The sequence below is a fragment of the Balearica regulorum genome, chromosome 1, assembly GCF_011004875.1.
Source record: "Balearica regulorum gibbericeps isolate bBalReg1 chromosome 1, bBalReg1.pri, whole genome shotgun sequence".
Lineage (NCBI taxonomy): Eukaryota > Metazoa > Chordata > Aves > Gruiformes > Gruidae > Balearica > Balearica regulorum.
Window position 1 is genome coordinate 209059369 of NC_046184.1, and position 26096 is coordinate 209085464.

The 26096-nt window shown below is 38.1% G+C and overlaps 1 protein-coding gene across 2 annotated transcripts in view; it reads right to left on the bottom strand.

Annotated features, from left to right (window-relative positions):
- Nucleotides 1-4997: 4997 nt before the first annotated feature.
- The window catches only part of LOC104633793 (putative N-acetylated-alpha-linked acidic dipeptidase), a 28518-nt gene continuing 7419 nt past the window's right edge, over nucleotides 4998-26096 (bottom strand). For both annotated transcript variants that reach the window (XM_075742481.1, XM_075742482.1), the window contains 15 exons: nucleotides 25173-25298; nucleotides 23107-23293; nucleotides 21594-21687; nucleotides 19200-19298; nucleotides 18013-18098; nucleotides 16906-17025; nucleotides 15414-15496; nucleotides 15064-15127; nucleotides 14459-14526; nucleotides 12387-12478; nucleotides 11479-11569; nucleotides 10432-10696; nucleotides 9174-9255; nucleotides 7387-7479; nucleotides 4998-6344 (listed from right to left, as the gene is read on the bottom strand). In XM_075742481.1, coding sequence (XP_075598596.1) covers nucleotides 6155-6344; nucleotides 7387-7479; nucleotides 9174-9255; nucleotides 10432-10696; nucleotides 11479-11569; nucleotides 12387-12478; nucleotides 14459-14526; nucleotides 15064-15127; nucleotides 15414-15496; nucleotides 16906-17025; nucleotides 18013-18098; nucleotides 19200-19298; nucleotides 21594-21687; nucleotides 23107-23293; nucleotides 25173-25298 — 1740 coding nt within the window. In that variant the 3' untranslated portion in view covers nucleotides 4998-6154. The remainder of the gene's footprint in view (nucleotides 6345-7386; nucleotides 7480-9173; nucleotides 9256-10431; nucleotides 10697-11478; nucleotides 11570-12386; nucleotides 12479-14458; nucleotides 14527-15063; nucleotides 15128-15413; nucleotides 15497-16905; nucleotides 17026-18012; nucleotides 18099-19199; nucleotides 19299-21593; nucleotides 21688-23106; nucleotides 23294-25172; nucleotides 25299-26096) is intronic.

Consider the following 26096-nt stretch of genomic DNA (forward strand, 5'->3'; position numbering starts at 1 on the left):
AGAACCAAGTTTTCAAAAAGAAGGGAGGGGCAATAAAGCGACCTCCTTCTATACCAGTTTCCATTTTCCTCAGTGCTCAGGCTGGATGTGGGGGTTCTCTTTAGCATTGCTCTGTTGCTCCTTTCATGTCCCCCTCTTTTTGTTTCTGTACCTCCTTTACGTTCTCCCCTTAGCTGGTATGACCAGTTCCAAAATATGCAGCATAAGGAATGCAGTATCTATCCCGCATTTTTTTTCCTGACTCTTGGGACACGGCCTAAATAACCCACTATGCACATTACTGAGCCACAAAGCCAAAGTTGTAGTATTGTGTCTTACAAATGCTCCTCAGAATAACTGGAGCCAGAGAAAACTGAGCCTGCCATGGTGAGATCTGAAGTGCAGCACGCCTGGAGTGCAAAGTCACATCTGTAGGGAGGTGGAAGAAGCTGCTCCAAACCAAACCTCATCTCTCTCTTAGCTGTTACTGAGCATCTCACGTAGCAGCCAAGGAGAGAACTCAGACCTGTTAAGATGATCCATATCCCCTAAGACTCATCTCTCTTTGAGTCACTTCCTGACCAAATCGAAACCACATCTATCGGCCACCCTAATCTTTTACATCGGGCTTTTCCCGCTAGAACTAAGGTGTTACCAGTGCAAGATACTGCTAAGACTGCTTATCTGGTAATAGGTGGGTGTTTTATCAATGCTGAAAACACTAACTGTAGCCTAAGTTTAGTCAAGGTTAAGACTTGAGGCTGATGGGAGGTAAAACTGGTCCTAAGTAGTCACAAAAATTATGCAAGGCCAATAATGTGAGAAGATGCCTAGGAAGAGATTTCTTTTCTCAGACCAGGTGACAAAACTGCAAAAAAGGTCCAAAACAGAGACAAACTCCTGAACACACAGTAATTCTTCAGATTAACATAACTTTTAAAACTAGCAAGAAAACTATCTGTTACTGCATAGGCCTCATACTGAGCTCAGGAATGGTGAGAATTGCACGTGTTGAGTGAAAACAAGGGTGAGGTTCAGCTGAAGCAGCAGAACTAGAAGATAGCTACATATATTCTACTTAGCTAAAAAAAAAATCCCTGGTAAACTAGAAAAGCTCCAAAAATGGCACAGATAACACGTGCCAAATGTGAAACTAGCATGCACTTGTTTGTTGAATACATAATTATGCTATACAGCCAATTAGCAAAACCAGCAACAGTACATAAAAATACGTAATACACAGAATGAACGCTAGGGCTTGTAAATTGTAGGTTGTAGCTGCTCAGCAACTGGGTCCCAAAGGTTAATACCTGCAGTAAGAAAGATATGCTGCTGTTGTGCTGCTTGACCTATTGTTTGAGTAAAGGTTGAACTTGTGGCCTGAGAGATCAAAGGGCCCTGATTTTGTGGGAAAGGCAGCTCCTGCTCAAAAAAAGGCAACGGGAATGCTCAACTGCAATTTCAAATCTGTAGTTTCCTTCTTATTCTGGCAGTTGCACAGTCCCCCAGCACTCTCTCACGGCCTCTGCAGTCTATCTGACTACCAGATTAAAACGGTAGTAGATTTTGATGGTTTGAGTTGATGTCTCTGTTATCTTGAACTTCAGGAGTCCTTTATCCGATTCCAGCTAATTTAAAGTTTACATTGCTGGCAGAGAACAAATTCAGCTTGCAAACTTTGACCCGTTCTTCTACAAGAGGAACGTACCCAGTGAGGCAGAGAGAGTAAAGGACTGCACAATGAACATAAACCAAATGGTGTCTTCCAGTATGTCCGAAAAGTTTCTCAAGACGACAGTCAGTGGTGCGTGACGAGGATGAGAAACAACAGTCAAAAACTAAACCAAAATGTTTTGTCTGGATATAAGGAAAAGCTTGTCCATCACGAGGGCAGTGAAGCACTGGAATATGTTGCACAGAGAAGTTATTTGGTCTCTGTCCTCAGAGATTTTCAAGACCAAACTGGACAAAACTCTGTGCAACCTGGTCTGACCTGGGAGCTCCCCCTGCTTTGAGCAGGAGTTTGGACTAGAGACCTCTTGAGTTCTCTTCCAACCTTATGATCCTATGATTCTGTGATAGTTTTCCATTCATTACAATCCTCTGCCCTGGGGAACTGCTGTTGATCAAGTGAAAGAATACAATTTACTCTGACTCCAGCTGTGAGAGTTGGCTGCTTTGCTCCACCACAGTACTGTATGTAGTCCAGCAGCACATTTCAAACTGCTCATATAAACAGAGATGAACACAGGTCCCATCTCAAAGATCGTGACTACTAGAGATTGCTCTGTCTCAGCTGAATCAACACTTGAAGTAAGATCTGTGTTGACATCTATCTTTAGAAATTATGCTGTAAGGTCAACAGACTTTCCAGCCAAAGTAACATTGACACTGCTGGGTTCATGACAGCAAGGATTAATTTTGATACAAGTATAGTTTCTACCTTTCCCACACATGGGTATGCTTTCATTTAATTTGATTTAGAGTCTTAGCGCATAGGATGGTCATTGTATAGAGTTCTTTGGAAAACTGTGACAGCATCCAATTTGTGATTATATGATATGAAGTACATTCTTCAAACAATACCGTTGCTTTTTCATTTTACCTCCAGATTCTTTAATGTAATTGCTCAAATTGGAAAGGATGCTCTCAACAATGCCACTGTGCCAGCTAGGTTCCTCCCTCTGCTTACTAAATACTTCTAAAGCTCTTGTCTTGTAATTAAGTCATCCGCTGCTGTATATAAATCAATGATTCAGTGAGTTTGTCTGCAGTGTGTCTGGAATTAGGATGTTAGTTGTTCCAAGTATTAATTACAGCATATGTAGGAAATAAAAGAACTGAAAGTTGATTATAGTAAACAAACAACTCTGCTAATGGCCATCGCTAGCTGAAAACATCTGTAGTTAAATGAAAAACTGCCTGATGTTAGATGATCAATAAACTGTGAATCCAAGATACTTAGTTGATTTTGGTTTTCATTCCTGTTAACAACTGAATTGTGTTTTTTACTTCATTCAACAGTCTTTGTTGGCAAGTTACCATGCAATAATATCAGACCTTGAGAGCTAAAACCGCTAATCTGGTCAACAGCACTTGGCAGTGTTAAGACTGCATTTCAACTCACTGTAGAAGTCTAGAATAAAAAAGACTTTTTTTATGTTGCTTGAAGTTCTACTTCACTGAAGGAGAATTAGCACACAAACCTTATCTTGACTTCTTGTATAGGAAAGGATTTCACACTCAGGGCTTGAGTTAGCTAATAGCTATGCCCCTGAGATACTGTGACAGATCTAACAAGAAACACACATGCTTAGAAAGTAGTTATTCCTGTATCTGACTTCCCATTGTCTGCCTTTCCTTAGTCGACTTTTTCAGAGTGTACATCTCCTTGCTCATCTGTCTGGTTCAGACAATTTTTTGAGCTCTAAGACTCAATGGACTGGAATTGTTTCTTAGTGTAGTTACAAAGTTTCCAAGAACCTATTCACAGACAGTGGTTTTAATGCACATTATTTATTTAACCATTGTTCCCCACTTGTCTGGTAGAAACCGGATGTCTTCATTCATTGACATGTGTCAGTTGGCCTGATTTTGTTCATAAACGTGCAATGTGACCCTTGCTTCTTTGTATCATCCTAGTAAATGAGTCATGTGACATATTTCTCAGTGTATACACAACTATTCGTTCATTTTTTGCTTTTTGCTTAGAACTCATAATCCTAGTGACACATATAGGAAATGGAAGGTTGTATATGCATCCATGCAAATACTTTGCCATATGGCTTGGACAGCTGACTACAAATCACATAGTTTCATTAAGCAGCTGTCTCAAGAGAAGTCAGCACCAAGTATTTGGCTTCTCAGACTGGAGATCAGAAAAGCTTCATGCTGACGAGTGGGGAAACACCCCCACTGATACCATGGAACATAGCATGTTTGACCTCAAATCCCTTTGGAAAAAGTCTGGGATGGGGCTTGGGGAAAGAGCTGGACTGAGTATTTCTGAGGATCTTTTCTCAAAAAATTAAGCAAAGCTCCATTTGCTTTTAAAATTCAACTGCTACAAGTTGTGGTTTGCAGTGAACAAAGATGGGTCAAAAGGCAGACCCAAATCTGGGAGAAGGTACTGGACAGTTTGAATCTCACCTTACCAAAACATCTCGTAAACCATCATGTTACAACCAGCCTTACGGGTGCTTCCTCTTTCTGGACCTTGAACGTTTTGGGTGCAGGGGAAGACTCAATAGGAGAGAGCACGCTTCTGTGCCTTTATCCTATTACCTGCAGTGGTTAGGGGACAGTCCACAGGTGGGTTTTTTTAAATGGATATTGCTGTAGTTTAAGAGTATAACTATCTGTATTTTGTGAAGTCCTGGGCCCTGATATTGTATATTACCTGCTAGCTATTGCTAAAAAGGGCTTTAATTAAAGTTAAGTAAAACAATTCAATGCTTACGCCAGAGATTAAAAAATTATGTCTTCTGGACTGATCAAGTTGCTGTGGAAGTTTATAGGTCATTTAGGGAAAGATCTCCACTATTTTGGAGTTTGGTGCTTCAGTTCACCCTCCTTAGCAATAAAAAAATACTCTTTTTGTAATCCATGTGGTCACAGAAGCTGTTTATCGCTGTCCCCCTCTGCATGGTGTATTTGTGTTATCATTCCCTTGATTGCTACAGACAAAACCTTCTAGGTTAACCTAACTGATGATCTAAACTAACCTAGCTAATTTTGCCAAAGGTGGAATATAGACCATCATACTGAATTCTCCACTGGCAAAAGGAGCAGTGGAGCAGGCAGCAGCGATAAAACAGTAACAGACACCAATGTCTCCCAACAGCACAACTAGATTTGGGGGAAGGCATGTCTCCATGGTTCTACACCAATCGCTTTCATAAAAATGTGAAAATAACTGAGCAATAGCTGTAGGTGTAAGAGCATTTCCCCTTATCTGGTAAACTGGATTACTTTATGAGAAAGACCAACAGTTAGGTAAAATAATGACTTAATTATAGTAACTTGCCAAAAGGGTTTTAATGTGAAGAGGAGAAATATTTATGAATAAATGAGGTCTTATGGAAAAGAAAAAAATCTACCATGACACTGAAATGCATCAGATCATGGGACAGTCTTCTAAGACATGGTGGAGGCCTCAGTTGAAATGGCAGATCAAATTACACAAAATATTGCTGGGCAAGAGGTTAGTAATTCTCTAGGGATTTGATTTTCTGAGTTTTCTCTGCCTGATCTCGGTTGTCCCACTGTAGTCTTTTGAGCAGACGGTCGTAAGAGTAAGCTGCACACCAAAATCAGAAATGCAGACTCTACAAAGATGGTAATAATTTAGTATCCTTTCAAACTTAGGACATGATGAATTTTCTTTGCTTCTAATTGTCTTCATATTAAAAATACCTTGATATGGACAAGGCAGAGCAGGGGTAGACTTTGGATAAAAGAATAAAAGTAGGTCTTCATCTCAAAAGACATGTTTTGTGAGATGATTATACGTCTGACAATATGTATTGCCTTGTTTTTACTTAAGCAAGAAAGCTTCTTGCTTAATTTTATTTGCAAACAGCTGCAAGTCTCAGCATGTGAAGAGAAGAACGTCATGGATGAGTATTCTGGGCTGGCTGCCCAAAACTTGTTATGATCATTATACATCCCTCACACGGTATCTGACAGTTTTCCCATCTTCATACATGAATCTTTGTGTAAAAGGAGAGTGGAAAGTGCTATCTTGGAGTATAATTATGCAACTCGAAGGTAAATAATAAAAAGTCAACAACAAAATTAGAAACTAATAGAAACAAGAAACTTCTCTTTTCCAATGCACTTGAGGACTGCTATAATAATCAATCTAGGAAAAACTCAAAACTCTGGAAATAAATCGAGTGGTTAGCGATTCTTAAAAGTATGAAGCTGAGAGAAAATATGAAGCTTTTTCAATCATCTCACTTCAGAAGATATCTAAAGCCCGAGCTCTCCGAATGGACTATATTACCTTGTTAACGCTGTTAAATGCATTCCACTTGGGTATATTATTTGCAAAGAACAATATTTTTTTGATTTCGTGTTCTTCGTAATAATCCTTCTAGTGTTTTTAAATGTTCTGGTTTTGAGGCTTCTGGAAATTGTCAAACATAGTCGTTGATGATTATGTTGTTGATATTTATGCTACTTCTTTCAGTGTTTCTGCTGCAGCCTGTACAGTGAAGGCTGCAATGGAAATCTGCCTCTTAACTTCTTTCCAGGCTTCATGTTGATCAGCTTTGTTTTTAATGTCAAACATGGCATCATAGATCCCCGGGAATGATTCTCCTGCATATTTGTTATGGCTGCTTGGAGCAAAGATAACATGTCTGTAGGGAAGTAGAGGGAAAAAAACCCCAACAATATTCTGCATTAGGAAAATAAAACATATTATTTTCTGAATAAAACTAATCTGTTTCTATATCATGTTAAATTCTTGACACTGAAGATGTAAATAAATAAGATTATTGCAGAAATAGCACCTATAATCTATGAAGCAAGAAAATTAAATAAGCTATGTTAGTCCTTGCTAATTCTAGAACTTTGTCGTCTTTATCTCAAGAAGATTTGAGATACAGTTGACTAAAGTATCTTCCTTTCCCTCATTTTAGATGAAATGGAAAAATTTAAAAAAGCCAGCTTCTTTTCTCACAGATATACACAATCTCTAACAGATAAAGGCATGCTTTAAGGTAGAAAACCCAATGTTTTCACAAGAGACTGTTCTCAACAAATTTTTAATCAGAAGCTATGAGAGGTACAATGATTATAGATCTTAAGTTCTCTTTCTACAGTTACTTTTTAGGGGAAAGATTACTGTTCTGAATTATGCAGACTGGTAGGAGGACCAAAAAGCTAGACTTGACTATTCTGCCTTTCAAACAAGATTTACTTCTTGAACCAGATGATAGAACTACTGAATTCACTTCACTGCTGTTGAAGGACTGCCCTTTACACTGTATTTGCTAGCATGACTGTTCTGCTATAATCGATCACATTGTAGCTACTTCAGTTATACCCTATTTCACTTTCAAATCATAACAACTTCCTAAAGATCCTTTACCACTGAAATTACTTGAACTGAGTCCAGGGCCAAACTTTTAGTTCTCTTTAGAAAACACAGAAATCCATAGAAATGGGTTTACTGCTCTGAATAGGCTTCCAACAATGACTTTTCCTCATTCTGTATAGTGTATCTCACTGAAGTTTTCCCTAATGTTGTTTTCCCTTTTCAATCTTATTTGTCCTGTTTAATCTACTTTTACTATGATGTTGAATAAAATCATTACAATTCCATTTAGGGACCTCTAAATCTTAAAGGAATTCTCATAGGGTACTCCAGGCAGAGAGTGAAAAATAAGCCTTTCTTACCTATAGAATGGCCTGCCAGGTAATCCAAGAGGATCGATGAAAGCCCTTTCTAGAAGCATGAGCTGGTCATTTAGTGATCTGACGGCAAGTAGACTAAAAAGAAAACAGAGCAATATATGTCAGCTGCAGTGTTTGGCCCACTCTTGTGTCCCAGTGTACACAGCTGTGGATTTATGAAGGACAGAAGATCCAAAATATTGAACTTAAAGTGGAGCCCACAAGACAGCCCATGTCAGCTAACCTGCACAACTGAATTATGCTGATCTGTACTGTGAGACAGTCTGGTTCATAACCTGAAAGTCTCTTAAAGCTGTTTTTAAAGATCAAGGAATAGTGTCAAAGAAGACAGACTTTCTGGTATTTTCTCTCATGTTGTATCTTATTCCTTTATCTCCTTTTCATTAGGATGCTTAAGCAGACCATTCTCTTCTTTTGTACAACAGTCTTCTAAAGACCCTATTTTCCACAAAGCCAGCCAGCTGCAAATTACTTCAATAAAATCACATTTATTTTTATGTAAAACCACAGCATCTGAGAAACAGGAACCTTGTGATGTTAGAATCATCTTTTGAGTCATCCAAGAATTCTGTTTTTCTGATGGCAGACTGTAAATTCCCTAGAGCAGAGACCATCTGTGTCTGTGCTTTGAATAGCTCTGAGCATACTACTGATGCTTAACAAATAAAAGAACTGTGAAGAAGATTATACTGAATATATGTGGGTTTGGTAGTTTACATCCAAAGTAACTTATTGTAGAGCTTCAAAGGCATTCACCAATTAAAAAATGGTAAAATTTATATCACAGTAAGTCTGGAGTAATTCTACTACCATCAGTGAAATTGTTTCAAGTTTACATTGGTGTAAATGGAAACCAAAACTGGTTGGTTGAATTAATGCTTAGATTTAGGCCATCCATCAATGAAACCATTTTGAAAATGTCACATACATGTCATATGTCATAGATGTTATATGTTACATAAGAAATTATTGTTAATTCATTTATCTTGAAAATTGTTGCCATTAAAAAGATTGCTTTTATTCTCCCTTAAATCTTCCATAAGGGTAAGCATATGGCTAAATTAGATTCTTCCCCAGAAATGTAACGTACACATATGTATATATAAAAGGAAGTTTGGGTTCTCATTCTGGGCATGGCTTACAAAAGAATAATTTAAGAAATAAGTCAAATGCAAATTAAGCCTTTTGGCATAGATGGTGCATAGAACTTCTTGAAAGCTTGTCAAAAAGCTTGCCACAACTACAATCATGGTACAGCTCTTTTTTTTTTTTTTTCATTAAGTGGTACCAGTATCTTGAAAACTAGAGTGCTGGCAAACGAAGATCACAAGTCAACATTTGTTCTTTAATGATAATCCAGTAACAAAATCTTAGGATGTGTCTCTACTTAGAAGGAGTTACACACCTGAGCTGGCTCTGCTCATGCTAACCAGCATTCTAGTCACATCCATGTATCACTCTGGCACTGCTCCTCAAGTAAAACCTGTCAAGAATTAGCTTGGACACTTCTCGAAGCTAACATGGCTAGATTCCCAGGCTCTGCAGTGTCTCTGATGTCCATTAATTCAACATTTCTATACTTTGTTTCCTAGAGTAAACAGATCCTTAAAGACAAGACTCCATAAGGACTTACAATGAAACAAATGACTGACAGTTATTCAGACTGACAGGTTATTCAGGGGACTAAATACAAGTGAAGACTATGCCCTCTGAGCCCAGAGGACTACATGGAGTATGTGACTGGAAGAAAAAAAAAGAGTTAAACTTACTTATTGATATCTATTAGTTGCAGTCTTTCATGAAAGCTAGCAGCAACTTCTGTAAAATTCTTCACAGCTGAAAAGAGAGCATCTGGAGGGAGCAGGAAGGAAATATTTAACTTCAAATTCTGAAGGAATCATTTAACAAATCAAATTATTCAAATTAAAACTTTTTCACTGTGACCATGATCCATCAAGTTTCACTGAATGAAAATCAGATGACCCCATATTCTGTGTGAAACCTTGCCTTGGAGACAATAGAAATCAGTATTTTTGCGAATATTGTTCATTATTTGCTACTTGAACAATGTACAGAAATACCAAAAACTGGAGCATGGATTGCCAGAACCAGACTGTTTAGGTAGGTCTGGGATTTTACAAATCCCAACAACCTGTGTTTTACGGGTAAGTCCCTCCAACACATACAGAGCTTTGAGAAAGACTAAGAGTATATGTGTGCACACACGAACCCGGTATTGGTCAGTAACAGCCAAGCCCTAAACTGAATACTATACAATGTTGCCAATAAAATAAAGGCTTCTCAGGCGGGAGGCATATTGTGAATCCTTAACTTGAAATAAAATTTCACATGCCAGCACAAGATCCCTGTTGTAGCATAGGGATGAAGCACTCCTGCCTGAAAAGCCCCAAGGCAAACTTCTCATGGTGCTTGCACTAGCCATCATGTGTCCATAAACTAAACAAGAGAAGTTGTGACTGGCTCTAAGGAGAATCTTTTTACCCTTAGGACAGTCAAGCACTGTGGTCCAGAGAGGTTCTGTAGTCTCTGTCCTGGGAGGTTTTTGAGACCAGCTGGGATAAAGCACTGAGCAATGACCTCAGAGCTGACCCTGCCTTGAGCAGGTTGACCTAGAGACCTCCTGAGGTTCCTTCTAGGCAAAATTATCTTATGATTGGTGTCAGAGAATCATCCAACACCATAAGCTGCAAAGCAGTGTGATGGTTTTTTTTTTAGGGATCAAGACAAAGATATCTTGTTGCCAACATTGGTGAACCATGCACAGGTCAAAGAACTTGTGACTGTAAGCGTTAGCTCTACTTGGCAGTGTCACTAGTAAGCCATAGTCTCTACACAGGCGTATTAGTGACAAAATATCCAAATTTCAAATTATTGGAAGGTGTGGCTCTTGTTTTATTTACTGTTCATAAAGCACAAGGTAAGTACCAGGTCATGACTAAGACATACATTAAGATAAGGCACTGCTAGCTTTGAGAGACGAAGAATGTCATGAAAGACAGTACATACCAAAGGATACATTGTATGTTGCCAGTTCCTCTTCATGATTCCTTGACAAATTATAGATGATGTGAGCGTAGTTGCTCACAGCTGATGCATAATCTCTACAGTCGAAAGGAAGCACAATGGAGTTGGCCAATTCAAACACTAGCCCTCCCCGTACCTGAGCTACTGTCAGATGATTCTTGAAAGTGGGATCATAAAACTTCTCCACAATTTCATAGGTTTCATACACACTGTGGTAAACTGGATAGCTGCTATATTTTTCTATATTCTGGAACAAACAAACCCAAACAAAAACATTATTCAGCTGTGGATACTTCAGCTCTGCTTGAAAACCTTTGCTGTGGGATTCAAGGCACTGTAAAGTTTTCAGGTCACACTAACCCTATGTAGCCTCTACAGGCAGTCAGATGAGAAGAACTGCTCAGTGATGGCTCTCTTAGACATCAACCTACGATGAGATGGTCATTTGGAGATGTCTCACCACTGACCATGTACAGAGCCTAAAGAAGGTAGCTAAGAACAGAAACATTACTTTTAATTGGCTAAATTAAGGTGACATCGCCCTTCTTCTCTTTGCTTGGATCTCAACAGTCATTTCTGTTTGTGTTTTTTCAGAGGAAAAGACCACATTGAACAGATTGCTCCTTGAACATTTCTCAATTAGTGTCATCTCACAGTATGCTCCAGAGTCAAACCCATATTTTTCCATATAACATGAACTATTTTGAATTCAAAGCTTCATAAGTGATAACCATTCATTCAAAAGTCATCATAAACCACTCATAAACCTTCATCAACCAAAGGTAATTTTAAGCACATCAATTCACCCTAAGCAAAGGTCCTTTTGTCTGACTGACACCAGCTGGACCATTCCTATTTATTAAATATTTGTGTTGTAGTAGCACATAGAGTTCTAGTAATGAACTGGGACTCCACTCTGACACATTAAACTGAACTACTCCAAAAAGCTGGCAGTCTAAATGGCTCACTTACAGGTGATATTATTCAGGCAGTTACAGGCGAGACAAAATTACAAAGACATAAACTTACCCAGTTTTTACTGTAACGTGCTCTGCCTGAAGCGATGCCAAGACGTTGAAAAAAGACTTCAAAGTCATTGCCAGAACCCAGTTTATTTATTCTTTTAACAAGAAACAGGAAAATGCCTTGAGTGACAATACTTAAAGTATAATTTTAGTTTGCTTCCAAGTACTGTGGCAATTATTTATTCCGCAGTTGCAGTCACTATGCAGTCTTTCCCTAGTGTGCTCTTTCTGTCAATGTACCATGAATTGCCTGTGACCCCTACGTTACATGCACCTCATCAATTGCATTCTCGGAGGAGCAGAGTCATCATTCTCAGGGTCAGAGAAATTAAACTCTGGGGGAGAATTTAACTCACTGTCTTTAATCATTGAGAAGACCCAATGACCTTCCTCCTGCTGAACTTCCACTATCCCAAGCTCTCAACTCAGAGAAATCACAACAGTACCAGCACGACTCCATGAAATAGAATCAGTCTTTGAGATTCTATAGAGAAACCCTGGTAAATCTGAAGGACAGTGTTGTAAAATCTTTCCTCCTGTGCTCCCCAGTCACGCAAACTCAGAGGCCTTCCAGGAGACTGGAAGCAAGTGCAAGGGAAAGCTGCTGTGTTAGCATCTTGTATGCCTGTTGCTGGCTTGTGCATAAAATCTTTGTCTGAATCTCTATAAACTACACAAACACTGTACTTTTCAGATATAAAGCCTCCTGTTCATGCTACAAAGGCCAGTACACAAAAACTCTTGCACAATAGTGTATCAGATGCAATCAATAAAACTCTGAAATTTATACCAGCCTAGAATCACACCATTTCTTTTAAGCGCTCAGTTTTTCAAGTGGATATTTCTTTAAAACCCATGCTCTACAAGTCATAATAACTTTTGGTATATAGTTTATTTTCTTTTGTCACCGACCTGGGAACCTCTTTATATTCTCTTGATGGATTTTTTTTATACCAGCTCTCATAAAGAGATTTTCCTTCAAACCCCTCATCAGGACTTGGTATCTAGAAAAAATATATTGTAAAAAAAGACAAAGGGTACAATTTTAAATGTTACCAAGAAACAAATCTACAAGCTGTCATCACGTTAAGCCTATCGCTTAGGACAATGAATAAGTCACAGTCTTCAGTCCCTCAATCTTTCTGGTTTTCCATTTTAACATTTCAAATGCATAGCATTTTCCAGAGGAGTAGTTTATTTCCTAAAAATAGGTAATTTTAGACAGAAGAAAACACATGGAAAGCAAAACATTTCAAGACAATTTTTACATTCTGATAGTTCTTTATGAGATTTTCATCCATTTAATTTAAATATTCAACATAAAAATCCCTCACAAAACCAAAACTTTTTGTTTCACTTTGGAAGGAAATTTCAGTTTTGTCTTGGTTTAATTCAAAACTGTTTCTACCTTGTTTTAGTTCACAAAAATTATTTTCATGGATGCAGCAGTAACCTTAGAAGGGCAAAGTGTACAATAGTTGGTGTTTATGTCATCATAGCTGCTACAGAGGTATACAAATCATGATCACCCTAAAATTCATTCTTATCACTACTTTCCAGATTACTGAGCAGGTTAAACACTGTGGGTTTTTTTCATCTTTCCTTTTTATTGGTAGGCTGCTGAGGTTTTATTATCTTTAAGCTATTAAAGATTATTAATATCTATTCTATTATTAATATCTAAATCTAACAATTAGTCCACCATAGGAATCAAAACTAATGTATTTGGTTTTTTGGTTATGAAGCTAACTGTTCATAGAACAGCATTAACACTTTTTGCCACAGATTAACTTTGGATGGGATCACACAGGACCTGCTTCCTGATCAGCATTCTCTTCAGACATCAGCTACCAACAAGCTGTGGTTACATGCATTCATCAGCCTTTGTTGCTGCTTCCCAGCTCGAGGAAGAGTTACACAACCGTGTTGACTGGTATTTAGGTCAACATTTTAACATCAGCTCTTGGTGCCCAAACTGAGACTTTTCTGACCTGATTTTCTGACTGTTCTGAACACCAACACTTAGCACAGGTTACCATGGGAACTGCAGGTGATCAGCTGTTTTGTAGTTCAGGACAGAAATATCTTTATCTGGGCACCTATTTTTAACAGAGTTAAATTTTAACTGTTGTCTTTCAATCTCTAGAAAATGACTATATTGAATTACTACACTTCCTTTACTTTTGTACCAGTCTAATGCCAGCTTCCAAGAGATAACAAATCATCAACCCTGGAAAAGACAGATGACTGAATATATACAGCACATGAAGACAGATATAGTAGATTCACAGAATATATACAGTAGTTGAATGCACATTATATATATGTATATAAAATGCACACAAAGACAACTAATTAAAAGTTCCTGCTTTAATACAGATGAACAGAAAAAAGCAAACAAAAAGCCCTTGGTGCCAGCCTTTAAGACCCACTCTCAAAGCAAGGAACATCTTACATCTAAGATGGTGAGTCTGTTTCCTGAGAAAGGTCCCTACCTTTTAATTTTGTGTGCGACACAAATATGTGTGAGAGCATCATGGTCAGAGCTAGTTAATATCTAATAGAATACACTGAAGCTGAGCACATTGACCAAACCTGTGACATCATGCTAAACACAACACTGTAGCAAGCCTAATTTCTTCCCCTGCTAAAGGGAATCAGTCTCCCACTACCATGGGCACCCTAGTAGTTGGTCTGGTTTCTGTCCTCTAGGTCATGGCATTTTTTTATTATTTTGTTCTTAGAAGGAATACTTTTACAGGAGGAAAAATCCTCTAATCCCCTAATCCTGAATAGCTAATAATTTAAAAGTATAAACTTGAAATCCCTTTGCCACTCCTAGTAAAAAGCTCCAGTTACTTAGCTATTGACTTAACAGGGGTACTACTGTCAGAAAAGAAACACCTGACACTGTACTTTTACACACAGACCCATCCAGTAAGTGAGCACTGAACATGCTGGCTAAAAATTTCAAGCAATATTACCTCTTTAGTCAGACTGTACACCAGTCTGTACATCAGGGGTGTGCAATCCACTCGTAGTGTGTAGTTTCCTGAAACACAGGAAAAACTAAAACTTTTTATTCGAAGAAGCAAGTTCTACTCAGCTGAAACCTTGTCCCATAATTTGTTAATAAGAAAGGGACTAGAGCATTACACTCCCTACAAGGACCAAGCTGATTCTCCCTGTAGAAGAGTTCTCCTGTGATCTTGTCTTTGTATTGGTTAGGATGAATCACAGCCCAGCTTTTGAAGCAACTCTTAAGAGCTTTTCTTATGTCTCTGTGTTTATTACACACATTTTAAGAGGAGAAGCTGATTCTAAAGAGTTGCTGTAGAGCTGCTGACTTCTTGTCCCTCCCCATGACTTCCCAAATAGTGTAGCTACTGTAATGGACTTCTTCCCTGAAGCAATAGGAATATCTGAACGATACTTTATGATTCTGTGTCAGTTTCCCTCCATATCTACTCCTGAATTGATGCAACAAAATTATCACACTGAAGCTTTCAGGGATCTCCAAGCCAAAATGCCTCCCAGTCATCTGTATATACCATTACATTCTTGTAAAACACAAGTCAGAACTATGTACCTTCAATGGAGGAATCTGCATTGATATAAGCCACTCCCCGTGCTTGCAATACTTTGGCATTTTCCTATGAGAAGGAAGAGAGGAAGAAAAAACTCATGAACTGTTTTTTCCTCAGAACTATTTTCCTATCCACATAAGTAACAGCTCTTCAGGGAAAGACATTATATACTGCAAGGAGCCATATATTCTTGGTAGTTCAAAAGGAAAGTTAAGAGAGTGTGTGTGTGTGTGTGTAAGGAAGAGGGAGGGAGGAAGAGAGGGAGGGAGGAAGGAAGAAGTGTTACTTTCTAGTACAGATTTCTCAAAGATCTGCCACTGTGCAAATTTCTCTTTGAACACTATTGTTTTACCTCAGCCCACTCTGTCGATCCTAACAAGCCAAATTCCTCTGCATCCCAGCTTGCAAATATCACTGTTCTCCTTGGCCTCCATCCTGCAATAAAACACCATGAAAATTGTATTACAGAAATAAAGACTACTTGTTACATGGTAACTAACATGAAACAAATGTCATTTTTTGGGGCCTCATCTTTTATTCTGATCTGTGAGAAAGAGGTGTGTTTAAGGAACTTTAACACCAGCTTCTTTATTAACCTAATCTAATAATGGTTTGCTAATTTTGTAGCAATCTCACTTTACGTCAGTATTGTGACAAATAATGTATTCTTTTTCTTCTCTCAGCTTTAATTGCAAGAAAATTTTCTAAAATTTAAAACTCTGAACAAGAAAAACTAATGTGATTGTGCACAAATTCTTGAAAGAAAGCTTTTCTACTCTTTTTGCTCTGTTCAATTTAGTACACATTGTATACCAGTGTCTACTTTGACAGAAAAGTGTTTGGTATGTTTTCACATCTATTACTGAATTTCTTTGACCTGTTTCCCAAACGCTGGATTTCAAAACCTAAGGAATTCCTTGTAACTTTTCAGATCACCTTCAAAACAAAGACCTTTCACTTGAAGTTCTGCATTCGATTTAAAGCCAGGCTAAATGGAACAGGCTGTATTGTCCTGCCTCTGTACCTTTGCTCAAAGTTTTCTTTGAGCCTACTGGAACCTTTTCATCTTTTGCTCCCTTTATTTTTAACTTTTTTTTTTTTTTTTTCCCCAGCTTGCATTCCAAAGACAGTTTCCCCTGATATCCAATAACTTGGAGGGAATGGAAAGAAAACAAAATGACTAAATGTCAATAGCTTTTACATGTAATGGTTAGGCAAAGAAAGCTCCTCTAGCACAGTATTTGAGTTATATCAGAGCTTCTTTCCATGGGATGTCAGATAGGAAGATAGCATTTGCTCTGACAGCAGCAGAAACTTGGTACAGTTGACATTTGTTCCTATTCTAATGTAACCTGGCACGAGGTATTTTTAACCACTACCTCTTACGATGTTTGCACAGCTCATTCTCTGCATTGCACCGACATGCTTTCTTTATTCTTTAGTCCATCTCCAAACTAGAGTCACGTGCTGAGAAGGCTCTTGATGTTGCCCTGATGAAGCCTTGATCAGTCCACCACTGTATCAATTTTACAGGACCACTGAAACATTCAGTCTGATCAGCCTCAAATACACAGTAATCAATTATACCTAAATGTCATATTCATTTCAGTATCCCCCATTTTGTGTTTTGTTTTCCTTTAGGTGTACTTTCTCTTGAGTAGAAGTACATCACATATATTGAGGTTGTAACTGGAACTAGTTAACAGCTGCAGAGCAGCGTGCTTCTTCGACAAATCAGCGAGATACATGTGTTTCATTCTAAGCATATGCTTAAATCCCAGAGAAAGCAATGGTCCGTGCTGAGAGCAGTGATTTTAGTGTGCTTTATTCTTTCGTTACATTACCTTTCTTTTTCAGTTTTCCAAAGCTTCTCACAATCTCATGAACTACAGCTGCGCCACTCTGAGGATCAATGCCACCAAATACCCACGAGTCGCGGTGGCCTCCCAGGATGACATATCTGTCTAGAGAAATTAATTATAGACGTTTACTTAGAAAAACTTTTTCCTGCCATAGAGATGTTAATTGGAAGTCCTTTCTAATTTTCCATGTAGGTATCAGGCAACAAAGCCTAACAGTTTATAATATACATAATAGAAAGCAAAAGACATTTTAAGTCTCCAAAGACATTTTTCTGCATTTTCAGCCAGTGCTAAAGAATTTGTCAAACACAATAACTTGATCCCATAAGACTTAAAACCTCCTTAATTCCATAATGTGACTTCTATTATTAGAAATACTGCAGCGTTCCACTGAAGATAGAAGCATCTTTCCATATTTTGCAATAGTTTCATGGTAAAGCTGATCCACTAATTATATTTGTACAACACACCAACATTAAGGTGTGCTGAATGTGGTATTTCTCTGAAAATATATATAGTCAATCATAAAAAGGATTGTCCAAATCAAAGTCAGACTAGATCTCTGTGCTACTATAAGATGGTTAACAGTTGTGTTTCAGGCAACAGGGAAGTGCTGCAGTTACAAGTTAAATGATCTTATCATCATCCTAGGGTTGTCTATATATTTGGTTTTTTAGAGTCTAAAATCACACTGGTTACAAGACACTGTAAGACAGCCAAAAAACCAAAGGCAACCAAAAAAAGCCCCAAAAAAGTGGTGCATACAGTGTCTTCAGATGGAATGTAAAATCCATTCCTGTGTTAGTAGGGAAGAATACCCACTTAATATTCTTCCAATTGCAAAGTTACTTGCCTGAAGACAAATATTTTTGTCTTGGTTATGACCCCCTCTTGAAAATCAGCATTTACAGTGAAAGTGCTGACATACTCTGAACCATACGAAAGCTGGTGCAATAAATATTTCAACACCACTGATCATGTCATGCAATATTTCAGAGAAAACTATATTCCTCATTTCCCTCTTGTAACTATGAAGTGCATATAGAGGTCACTGCACGCTCCCCTTGCAGTGAAGACAAATGACCTTACCTGGTTCCGCTGTGCCTCTGATGGTACCAATCACATTGTAAATCCTTGTTATTTCGTTGTGGCTATGAATGTGCATTTTCACCTGTCTGGTGTATTGGGAAGAAAATCCAAAGAGAAAATCCATTAGATTAGATACTAAAACATGTTGACACCTTGCAAAAGTGTACGATATAAATTGTAAGGAAAGCATTTTGGCCAAATTTACCCTCCATTAAACCAAAGTAAACTGAAAAGATTTCTGTGTAGTTTTTTCTGGATTTATACTTGTGCAAGTGAGAAGAGCATTTAGCCCTTGAAAGCTATTTACTGTTATTGATGTCACTAAGAGTTATATTGGTAACAGGCTCAGAATTTCAAATTCAAAGATCTTTTGCTAGCAGCTAATTTTTAAATTTAAAAGAGCGAAAGAAAAATGAAAACCATCTAATGTTGAAAAGGTAAGTGGTTCTAATCATTTAGAGGTTGGTGCAAATCAGAACTGACTCCAGCATAATCAATACTGATGTGGCACTTCAAGCAGCAGAAAATCAGACAGCCTGAGTTGCATCAGAAGACTTTGTTTATCTACAACACAGCTGGAGGTGCAACAACTCATCCTCAAGGGTTGTCTGTATATTTTTCAGAAAGAATTTTTCATGTGGTATGACTAAGACATAGGGAAAATGTCAAATGGTTCACATGAAGTCAGTACAATAGCTCAGCCAATATTGAAACACCTGGACTTTAGTCCTAAACTGTAATTACTAATCAGTTTTAAAACAACTGAAGCAATAAAAATGACATTGTAGTTAAAGCTTTTTTCCTGGAGAACTGGACTTGTAGGTTGATACTGTTTCATGTAAGGCAATAGATAAGATCGGAAGCTGGACCCCACCTGAATTTAAAAAAGACATCAAATTCAGTTTTCAAAAAAATAATCAGTCTCATCAATAGTTTGTCAAAGGCTAGATGCCTTTCAAATAAAAGTGGTTCAAGACTAGCTGGAAACTAAAACAATTCAGTCACATCCATCCAATCAAGACGTAAATCTACTGAAGCTTTGCACTGACCGCATTTCAGCCCAGGAAATGGTCACAATCAAAGGAATGATGCAAATAACCCCAACCACTCTACCTTTGGTAAAATTCTATTGCTCTACCTGTTTTTCTCTGATTCCAAGCATGCTTTCCTTACAAAACAAAACTGACCTTGTAGAATAATTTGTTGTGAAACCAGGACCAACGTTGTAAGATACATTCAAATTTCCTTTCCAGCTACTATGCGGTGGTGCATATCCTCCCATATTACTATTATAAAAAAAAAAAAAAATCATTATTGGTTACAGACATCTTAAAATAGCACCAAACACAAATGAGGAACCAAGAACCACACTTTGTTAGGTCCCATGCACAGCACAGACCACAGTGATGGTCTTTGTCTTAGACAATTCATACTACAAGCTTCCATAGAAGAATAATCTGTCTTTTTAGCTACATTAATACTAGTAAATTAATATAGAGGAATAGTCCTGGGCATCGAGATCAGCTTGAAATGGCCTACAGTTATCCTGGAAAACAGTGTTGGCCTCCGAAGGTTTTGCATACAAACTGCCTCTTGTAAAATGGCCCCTGGAACTTTCTACTGCCTTGAACTACATTTGCATTTGAATTAGCAGAGTAACTTGGACAATTCTAACAGTTTAACAGCACAGACAGTTGTCTTCCAGTGCCTGTCCCTGGACACTGTTTAATCTGGTAGCACAGACAGAGTTGATGTGTTCAGAGATGTCTAAAATTAGAGAAACGTTATCAGTCCAAGTCACCTTTTCTTGTTCCATTATCAAAGGTGAGATATTTTTTCTCAGGTAACACAACTGGAAATGCAGTAATTCAGTGGATCACAATCACCCATAATTATTCACCTGTTCTAAAGGATTTATATTTTTGACATGAACTTGTGAGAAACATAAAAAAAAGTATGAAAAAGTATGCTGGATGTTCTAGTTCTTATTAGGTAAAACAGATTTATTGTAAATGAAAGCATGTTCTTTACATGCATACTTCAGTCAAGCTTTATGCTGCAGAGCACTTCAGCATGTCGTCAAGTCCTTGGTATATTTTTATATAAAAATATGATAGTAGGAATAACTAGAAGTTATGACTTCTCAAGCCAAAAGTGAAAACAAGGACCCAGTATTTTTAGAGGATTTAGATTTCATTCACAATTATTAAAACCAACTTCTAGAGTTATTTACAACTTATTGAAGAGAAATATCTTGCTATATCATATTTATACATATTAATCACCTCTAATAGCTGGCAGTAGAAAAAAAGAGGGCTTTTAACCTATACCTTTATCATTATGAGCTGTTATCCTCATAACAGTGATGACTAAAGCTTTAAAGAAAAGACAGTCTGGAGATATATTAGACCACAGAAGTTTGGGAGGAAACAGGAAAAACACTAGAACACTTTTAATGAACATCAGGTATGCAAAACCACCAAAGAGAGTAAAATTCTGCCTCATATAAAAATAAATGGCTTCAATACTTCACAGGAAAACTGCATAGGGAACCAAGATAGAAATTTTTTTTTGTTTTTTACTCAATATTCAAACAGAGGCATCAAACAGAGCAGAATGATTGCTCATGTAATTTAGAGGTAAAATTCCTGTACAAATACACATGCAAGATTATGTTCACTTCTTGCCCTAAACCCTTAGCCACTTAGTCAATTGCCAACCCTGGCATTTCCTGCTCAGTATCTCAACAGCTGATACAGATGATTACTGCTACATTTTTAGGGGAACGATACACTTGCCAACTAAATCACATCTTAGTTTTTTCAACTTACTTGATTTGTTAAGATAATTATGAAGTTTAATACTGTCCTCTGGCAAGCTGGTAGCCTGTCTTCATGTCACTTGCATATTTAGTAAGCATACTTACTTACATGTAAATGTCTAATAATTAGTTCGCTAGCATAATTTTATTTTTGTGCAACATAATACACCTGATGAGAGAAAGCACATGCCTTCATTTAACAGAGGACAGTACAGACACTGTCCCATCAAACATGCATGGCAAGTACTTCCCTGGACAAATGAATGACTTCATATTGAACACGTATCCTCTTCCAGCTCAATTTATGCTGACTAGAGGCAACCCTCCCCATCATTCAGGGACTCCTCTTCTTGAGGTGATTGCCTCCCTCAGATATGCTGGCTCAAGTGCTGACATGAATGGTTCTTAACATTTCAATCAAATGACTTCATTTGTGGTCTTTTCCATAAGACAGGTATCATGCCATCCTCAAAAATTTTTGCCTTTATTCAAACTGAGAGGCACTTTATAACTTTGGTATACTTGACTGATCATGATATATTACAAATGATCCTTTCCAGATCACTCTGGACATATCTCATACATAGTAATAGATAACACGCTTTCCTCCTACAGAGAACCTAATGAAAAACAAACATAGACTACCTCAAGAGGTACAGTAGAAGCACAGGGCAAAAGTCTTTTCCCCTTCTTTTCAAATACTCTCATAACTTTCAAAACACAGCCTGCTTAAAACTCCTCATGTCTCCCATACACTTACCGCAGTAATGACTCAGCATCATGATAGCCAATGGGATGAACTGGAATTTTGGGGAGACCTACACCACCGGCTTTGTCTAATCGGTAGGTGTATTCTGAAAGCAAAAGACAGATATTTTCATATTTACAACTCTCAGAATGAAACTGTACAGTTCATAGCACAGTCCTAACACTGGAGTCAGGGATATACATCTCACTCTTCTCAAAGTTGGGCTGACATTTCTTCAGCGATTTCATTCATCATGCTTTACCAACATGTTTTCAGAGAGATGTTAACAAAGGTTCCCCCATAGTGTCTGTAGTCATACATTTAGAGCTGGCTGGAAAATTTAAAATTGTTAATTTTTTGTACTGAAATGCTTTTAGATAGAAATATTTCTCTCCATGGGAAATTACTTCAGACTAAGCCACAGACAAAGAGCAAAGAGGGAGCCCATAGTCTGATGTTTGGAACTAGAAAAGATGCAGATAAAATCTTATAGACTGGGCTACTGAATATTCTGTTTTGCCATTTTCGTGAACAGAATGAAGTCCAGGTTTCGTTCTGACAAATCTCAAATAAAAATCATCCTTTTTTTTTTTTTAAATGAGAATCTTAATTTTCACAATGTGGACAAAATTTGATGTTTGCAAGCTAGCAGGTATGTAATAGTTTCCTCTTTAATACAACATTCACAGGGACCCTTGTTGAGGGAAGCAGACAGGGATTCATCTCTGAGACCACTGATTCTAGCATGAGGAACCAGAAATCTTCCTCATGGTCTGCTCCTGCCATGCTGTCGCTGTGAACTCGTATCCTCTTCCAGCTCAATTTGTGCTGACTAGAGGCAACTTTCCCCATCACTTAGGGACTACTCTTCTTGAGGTGATTGCCTCCCTCAGATATGCTGGCTCCAGTGCTGACATGAATGGTTCTTAACATTTCAGTCAAAATGGTCTGAGTTAGGTGCTAAATGAAACAGCTTAGGCAGAGCTCAAATAAGCAGCTGAGGAAGCATAAGGTGAAGATGATGAAACAGTGGGGAATGGTAATCTTCTCAGAGGCCTCAGCTGCAGCCAGGTGACATGAGTCCCAGCATGAAAGAAGTCAGCATTGCCAGCAGGGACTCTGGTGGAGGGAAAGCAGCCCAAATCCTGCAGAACAGAGAACTGCAAAAGCAAAGAAACCTGTGAGCTGTGCAGGCTGGCTCCTTGCTGACTTACTGATGAGAAGCAGAAAGACTAGGGCTTCAGCTGTTGAATGCTTGTGTCATGATCTCTGGGCTAACTTGGGTATGTCTGTGAAGTTAAGCAGTCCAGCAGTGCATTGTGTGGATCCCTTAGCATCCCCTCACTTTCTCTCATGCACCGTTTACAGAACTGGCCTATGTGAAGCCCAAAGCTGCCTCTTTTGAGCAACAGAAAGACCAAGAAAACATTTTTTTTTTGTTCCAAGGGAAAGAATATCCACATTATCTATTCCCCTCTTTCCTGAAGCCAGATCTTCAGAGCGTGACTCCTCTAATGTCACTCACCTTTTGCAGGATAACCCGGTGTCAAGGGATCCCCTGCCCCATTCAGGTTTAGCACATTCCCACGCTGGGCTCCTCTGCCTGGCAGGTTCCAGCCATCTGGATAAGCATCTACTCCTGGGGCGCAGTAGTCAGCAGGGTCAGAGTACAGAATAACTCCCTTGGCACCTGCCAATTCAGCATTCTTTACCTGCAAAGCACATCTCCAGTCCCTATCCAATCCTTTATAGCTTGACACCAGAGTTTAAGGGTCAAAGTATTATAAATTACACTGATTATTCCTCAGGGCTTTTTACAGTGTTTGGGCTAAGTAAAGGCCCCATTACAGTCTCCTATCATAAAATTTCCTGAAAATATATATGCAGATATCAGGTTCGATATGAAAGTAAGAGGTTTGCTGTTGCTTTGAATTTTAGTTAGGAGACAACTGCAGTGTCATGGAAAACATCCTTCACGGAATTACTACATAACCTGAGTTTGTATTCTGTCATCCAGATCAATACAGTCAACTGGCTATTGAAATGTACACATCATGGATGGAAAAAAACACATCGCGTTGATGCAACCTTATCTTTCAGTTAGTCATGTATTTACCTTATTTACCAAAAGATCTCCTGAATGTATCCCAGGGTTCATTCCACACAGGAAGATTATTACTGGAGAGCTTGAAACTGGTTTTGGCTGTGAACAAGATTAACTCCAAAGAGTGTGTATCCTAGGCTTATTATGGCAGAAAGGTTGACCTGCATCCTGTTTTGATTAAAAAAGGTGTTCTCATGCAACTCTATTATTATATAATACTGGTTGGTAGAAAGTGAGAGAGAGAAAATATATGTCATTCTGACATCCCTATCTATTTTGCTACTAGATATGACATTGATGTACAGTGACTGAGTGACAACTAATACTCAACAGGTTTAAATTTCAGTATTTTAATTCAGAACCATAGCTTTTTTTTTTAGGAAATACAGTACTTGCCTTCATCATCTATCCTATTCTTGCACACCATTAGGAAGTCAGAAAATGACAGTACAGTTCTCCATTTTATACAGGCTACCAAATTCTTCAGTATATAAACAGTCATTAGAAGTACAACTGTAAGAATGAACATATCATCCCTCTGTGTCAACGAGAGCATGTAAGTTCCAAACCATGGGACAACTGCCCCTCTAGACATTAGTAACCCTAAGGTGTTTGTATTTCATTTTAAGAAAAGATTCACAGCAATACCTTCTTCAATTTTTAAGTTTCTTCCATTGAGATAGTATCCTTAAGAGTGGTAAACAATTCAGTGAAAATACTATCATCTGACCCACAATGTGAGTAACATGTCACTTTTCACTGGTGAAAATGGTATGTACGCAAACCAGAGAGTTACCCACTTAAAAGGTCACAGGAGATTAATCAACTGCATGTAGTAAGAGTTGGCGTTTCAGTGAGGAGATGCATGTTTGATACCCTTAGGTAACTGAGAAATACAAATTATAGTCCTGCCCAAATTAGGGTCAAACTACAAAAGCCAAACAAACAGACTTAAAATAGACTGTCTTCTTACATCCCTATTGAGGAAATAACTTGCGTGTATGCCTGAAGTATGCACATGATTATGTCCCTTCCTGTCAGGCCATGGAAATCTGCAGAAATTTGTAGTTTAAAAATATTTATATGATAGGGACATAGAATAAACAAATACAGTACTTAAAATAACGTCCATGTAGTTATAGTCTCTGCCTGGTGTACAGAAACCATTATAAAGAAACACAGCTGAACCAATAGGGAAGAACAATCTAGTTCAGAGTGTATTACTCAAGAATGTTAGTAATATTTTGGAACAATGTATAGTATGCAAATGAGTATAAAACTACGTAACATTTTCCAACTTTTATCCTATCTATGTATTATATACATAACAAATACATATTATATCTTCTACTAAAGAATCATCTTTGAACACAGCTGCATGAAAACTGAGTTACGCTAGAATCTCCAGAACACTTCAGGTAAGTGATTCAGTCTCTTGAAATCAACTGAAAGACAGCACAAGTAACATTTTTATACAGAGGCATTACCTTATTTCCTCTGAAGATCTTCCCATATCTGGCAATAACAATCTTTCCTGTACAGTTAATTCCCATTTCACGTTCTAGCTTAAAGAAGTCCTCGGTGCGGCCATAATTCACGTACACTAACTCACCCTAATAGAAAGAGGTAGAATTTGAAACAAGAATGTCAATGAGCATGTCAAAACAAGGATGTGATCTAGTAAGAGAATAAGCTGAGAACAATGAGCTCCGGGATTGGCTCTGGTATGAATTCTTCTTGATCATGAGACATTTAGGTAGGCAAGTGATTTCTACTGAATTTAGACTCCTACCATCCAAGCTGCCAGACTTTGTCCACAATGGAAAATGTTAAGATATGACTTCTGAAAGAGTAAGTGCTCAGAGTACGGCATTTACTTCTATTTGTAGTCCGTTTAAGTTGTAGTCAGTCTGGGACAGCTGGAGATATTTTGGAGCCAGGCACCACAGTACATTATCAATTGGATTTTATGCAGTAGACTGAATGACGCCAATAGCCTATGAAATTCTCAGGACTCAATTGTTATTCAATACAGCAGAAGCTACAGGTGGTTGACTGTCAAAATAAATATACCCTGCACATGAATAGAGTATTCTTCACGATTGTGTTTCAACCATGTTATTCGATAATTGGTGAAGGATTCATCTTCCTTAATGTCAGCTACCTAAAAGCTGTGTGCATTGTCTAAGAAGGTCCTGTAGTGCACTCCATAGCCAGTGAAGAGTTGGGAAGTCCTCTGAGAACTCACCCTTTCCAGAATTCCCCCAAATCTGTTTCAAACACCTACTTTAGGATGGAATAAATTGGCCTCTGGATATATCTCTCATTGATTATACCTCAAAGACTGTTTTAGAGTAAATGCCTATAAAAAGCCTCAAAGGCTGGTTTAGGGAAGTTGCCTACAATTTCAG